The 4,553-nt window shown below is 35.8% G+C and overlaps 1 protein-coding gene across 3 annotated transcripts; it reads left to right on the forward strand.

Annotated features, from left to right (window-relative positions):
* Positions 1 to 437: 437 nt before the first annotated feature.
* LOC148719449 (protein transport protein Sec61 subunit gamma) lies at positions 438 to 4,082 on the forward strand. Of its 3 annotated transcripts, none has more exons than XM_088741571.1 (4): positions 438 to 559; positions 655 to 764; positions 2,870 to 2,992; positions 3,618 to 3,934. In XM_088741571.1, the coding sequence occupies exons 2-3, from the start codon at positions 671 to 673 to the stop codon at positions 2,977 to 2,979; spliced, it is 204 nt and encodes a 67-aa protein (XP_088597697.1). In that variant the 5' UTR covers positions 438 to 559; positions 655 to 670; the 3' UTR covers positions 2,980 to 2,992; positions 3,618 to 3,934. The 3 variants fall into 3 exon arrangements, with proteins under 3 accessions (XP_088597697.1, XP_088597696.1, XP_088597695.1); XM_088741570.1 differs by having other exon boundaries at positions 3,621 to 3,934; XM_088741569.1 differs by having other exon boundaries at positions 439 to 559; positions 3,849 to 4,082.
* The last annotated feature ends 471 nt before the right edge of the window (positions 4,083 to 4,553 follow it).

The following is a 4,553-nucleotide window of genomic DNA, read 5'->3' on the forward strand; positions in this document are numbered from 1 at the left end:
AATAGCATATCGAGAAGGTAGTTCATATGCACCTTAGGTTTATATAACAAGCGCGGTCTGTTTCATAAAACATGCTTGGACGAGGAAACTTCCAAAATAGTTAGAGTAAGCTTATCTTTACAAGAAACAAAGGATGCATTGCGAAGAACATAGAGAGGAATCTTGCCATTTTTCACCTATTCTTATGTTTAACTATGTACACAGACCAATTTTTTACACACTGATGTATACACATTGTGAGTTTCTCCTTCACGGATCTGTTAGATACTCTACCAACAAATTCTCTTTCTTGAAAGGTCTTGAAAATTTGATGTTATAATCGAGACAATCCTACAAGTGATTATTTCTCAGTATCAATTAAATTTCTTCTTGAGAGTTTATTACTATCTTGAGAATACTCTCCACAATGATCACCAAAGATAAAGGTTTTTTCAGAGCGTTCGTAGTTGAGCCTGCTACCCGGACAGCGGACATATAATTGGAACCCATAATTCTTTTGGACAAAACTCTTCTTCCTCCTTTTGTGACACGACATCGTTCCCTGTGTAAGGATATACTGGTAAGAACAGCGTTGATTTCTTTCGTGTTTTCTCCTCAAAGCGGGCTAAAAACGCATAGAATGCCTTGCTTATCCTTCATTTCTTTATTTGAAAGGAATTGACTCTGAAGAATGGATCAAATCACCAACGCTCTCGAACCATGCAAACAGTTCGCCAAAGACTCAATGAGACTTGTAAAAAGATGCACGAAACCAGACAGAAAAGGTTTTGCTTTTGTTCATGTTTAATTTATTCTCTGTATTATTCTGTTTTTTTTTTTCCTTCAACTTCTTAGCTATTTTATCAGAAGTGTTCGTAACAAGTTTTGGGTCGCTTCTTTACGAGATTTCAAGGAGAAATTAAAATTTTGTAAACAGCGTTTACTGTACGTCGTCTCTCTCGAAGGTTTCGGTTTATCTTTTTGCTTCGACAATTCGTTTACTACTTCTTACGTTGAATCATAGTCGTGTCTATTACATACGTCCTCTTCTGATTCCCTGTTCAGATTTAATTCATAGCGTATTAAACTTCTTTTAATTAGCATGTGATATATAATTGTTTAACTTTGGAAAATATTTTTGGACTGGTACAAAAATCTATAATTTGGAAAACACGTTTTGTGTGTTTTATACATTTAGCGTGTAGTTCTAAATTGAAAATCGTTCTTGATCGATTTGCTGGCTTATGAAGTCTTTCTGCGTGAAAACAATGTGATTGTCTTTCATGGCCTCGTCACTTTGGACCACAAAGAACCTTTTAGTTGGAGAAAGGTATAGTTGGCTATTCACAAAAGTCCAATGCATGATTCGAAGCACAAGAAATCTCAACAGGAAACTGGAATATGTAGATTTAAATCTTGACGAGATTTTACTGAGGATAACAGGCTAGGAAAGATAATAGAACAAACTAGGAATGTGCACATTTTTATATCTCCTATATTTAATGAAGGTTTAAAAGAAACTTTATATTCAGGGTTACTGATTAAGTTTTGAAGAATTTTACTCTTTACCAAAGGAGGCCTTCTGGGTAACACTTAGTGTCAACGTTTTGTTTGTTTGAATGAGTTAGGTGGTCAGGTAAGCCCCACAAAGGTATGAGCAAAGTTCAGTGGCTGCTAGCTGTTTGAGAGAACAGAAACCTTTGTTTCCAACTCTATTTCTCATTCTTTGTCTATTTCAACTTCTGGTGAAAATCATGCCACAAGTAGAAGTATCTGTTTTGAATTATAACCTTGCTCTGGAGAACTTCTGAAAAGAAATCATGGATGGTTGTCTTGAGTCTTAAACTGATGTTTTATTCATTAAACTGATGATTTATCCATTAAACTGATGATTTATTCATTAAACTGATGATTTATTCATTCACTCTGATGAAGGGCTAATGCTCGAAACGTCAGCTTTTTTTTTTTTGGTTACGGTGGCCAATTTACAGTTTCAACTTAGTTGATATAACCAAATTATGATGATTTAATTTTACTCTTCCAGTGCTGAACACTAACTTTTCAACTCACTAGCAAAGTGGCTGGTTAGATCTTAGATGTTACAACAATTTCAGTTTGTTTACTAGCCAAATTGGCTAGTGGAAATCAAAAACCACTAGCCAAAACTGAATTTCTACTAGTCTGTGGCTAGTGGGCTATCGTTAGTGTTGAGCCCTGTCTCCCAAGTAACAAGCAAATGTCAGTTGCCAAAATGTGTTGTCAGAACCTTTTGAAAAATCACTGTAAAGTTGATGTAGAAAATTACTTACAGGGAAGACTGTGCTTTAACATTGCCATTCTTCATTGCAGTCATCTGTAAATCACTTTATGTGCCATATTCAGGCTGTAGGTATTGTGTATAACAACATTAGATGTTACAAAACACAAAAGCAGTGAAATGACTCTATTGCAAGACTAAGTATCAATTTCCCACAAATAACGTAGCTCCATTTTCTCCCTTTAAAAGCACACACAACCCACAATTCCTCTATTCGCTCCGACGAAGGGCTAACGCTCGAGACGTCAGCTTTTGTAATCATTACGGTGGCCAATTTACCATTTCAACTTTGTTGATATATCCAAATTGTTAAGTATCAATTAATTTTGCAAGTTATCAAATCTTTAATCTTAATAAAAAAAAATCTACTACTGGCAGGGCCTCCAATCATTATGCTTGCACGATATTTAGTACAACTGATCTCAAATTGTTTGCTGTGTCAAAATTGGGCCTCCAAATTCAGTGTCAAATGTACTTGGCAAGAATTGAATGGTTTGTTCCATGACAGCAACAGTTCATTTCTTTATCAAAATAGCGAATTAAATAAATGTTTTGTGTGGTTCCATTTTGCAGAATTCCAGAAAATTGCCCTGGCAACTGCCATTGGTTTTGCCATCATGGGATTCATTGGTTTCTTCGTTAAACTCATACACATCCCCATCAATAACATCATTGTGCAGTAGTTATTTATTCATGGTAAGTATGGTGATAGTTCACCTATTAATTAATTTTTTTTTATTTGAGCCTCTTGAGGAATGCTTGGTGGTGAAGATGGCATAGGTTTTAACCTTGCTTCACAAATTGTACCCTACCTTCATAAGCTTGTACACAGGGTATAAATGTATGCATCGATCAGTAAAAAGACTCAAGTGGAACATGAATTTACAACCGAACTACTATCTTGGACTTGGCACATTCTCAAGTAATTGCACCACAGGTAGCCCAAGCTCAGAGAGCAAACCTCCATAATTATACAAATACATTCACATTGCACAGGTAGCCAAGTGTACTGTGTGTGATTTTGGGGTCTAAAGATCGTTAATGGCAATACCTAACATATTAAGAGTGAATTTTACATGTAAGCCTGCGCCATAAAAAAGGAAGAATTATGAGGAATGTAATGTGGTTATTCTCCTCGCCTTTATTTGGTAGCTGCTTTGTTGCTCACAGTCATTTTGTGCCATGTGTTGTTCTACTACATGTATATCACACAGAGACTATCACCTTATCACCCCTGAGTCAAACATTAAGGTCAGGAGTGTAAAGAAAATGATCACAAACCCAAGATGCTCTTAATTGTTAAACAAAATATTCTTCTCAGCAGCTTGGGAAATACTTGAAGAACAGTGTGTGGAGAAAGTACATACTGATGCCAAGGTGTAAAGGGTCAAGGAGCTACATCCAGTTTAAAGTTAACTCAGAGCTTGAAATCTATCCCTTTCTTTTCTTAGAACTGATGGAAAATGGAAAATTGCTGTGCTCATTTTGTGGACACTGCATCATTGCTTTTTTTTTTCAAGTTTTAACACAATTTTTCCCAATATTTTTTCAGATACTCAAGTCAAGACAATATATATCAACATGTACCAGCAAATAAGAGTTGTGCTGAAGAAACCATATTAAATTTCATAGGCCTGATTCCTTTTTCTGAGTTGTATTTGTAATTTTTCAGTTCTCGTTTACAACAATAAAAGGTCATAGTTGTCTCAGAAAAGCTTTTTAAATTTCATGTAACTTGAGAAAAATGTACTTTATATTGAGTCAGTAATAAAAGTACACAGCTGCATTTTTTTGAAGTGTCTTGTTATAAAGCAATGAATAACTTTTTCTGTGTTTACATGGCCTCATCTAAACACTAGGGGGATTGCAGAAATTCGAGACGTCTTTGCAAACCTAAAATGCAGTCGAGAGTTTGCAAAGCTATCAATAATTCCCCTAACCCTTAGAGTGTTAAGATGAGTCAGGTACACGCTTTACCCTCTCAAATTCTAGATAATAACATTTCATCATGACAAGTCTCCAAACGACTGAAACAATTTTACGGTTACTGTACTATCTCCAGTGATACCCTAGACTCTGTGGAGGAGAAAGGAAACAATAAATGTTGAGAAGGGATCGAGAGGGCAACGAAACATGAAATTAACGAAAGAACTAGACAATTTGAAGATTGTACGATGAATAGATGATATAGACTGGAGAAGGAGCCGCTGCTCGGAATATGAGCCGTGTTTCTACTCTAAGCAGCAATGGAGTCAAC

Source organism: Stylophora pistillata, chromosome 12 (assembly GCF_964205215.1).
Source record: "Stylophora pistillata chromosome 12, jaStyPist1.2, whole genome shotgun sequence".
NCBI lineage: Eukaryota > Metazoa > Cnidaria > Anthozoa > Scleractinia > Pocilloporidae > Stylophora > Stylophora pistillata.

What these genes read in the sequence shown, in the direction of transcription:
- LOC148719449 (XM_088741571.1), top strand. Translation starts at nt 671, where the DNA reads ATGGATCAAATCACCAACGCTCTCGAACCATGCAAACAGTTCGCCAAA. An exon ending in CACGAAACCAGACAGAAAAG is followed by an intron (nt 765 to 2,869) that starts GTTTTGCTTTTG and finishes TCCATTTTGCAG; the next exon opens with AATTCCAGAAAATTGCCCTG.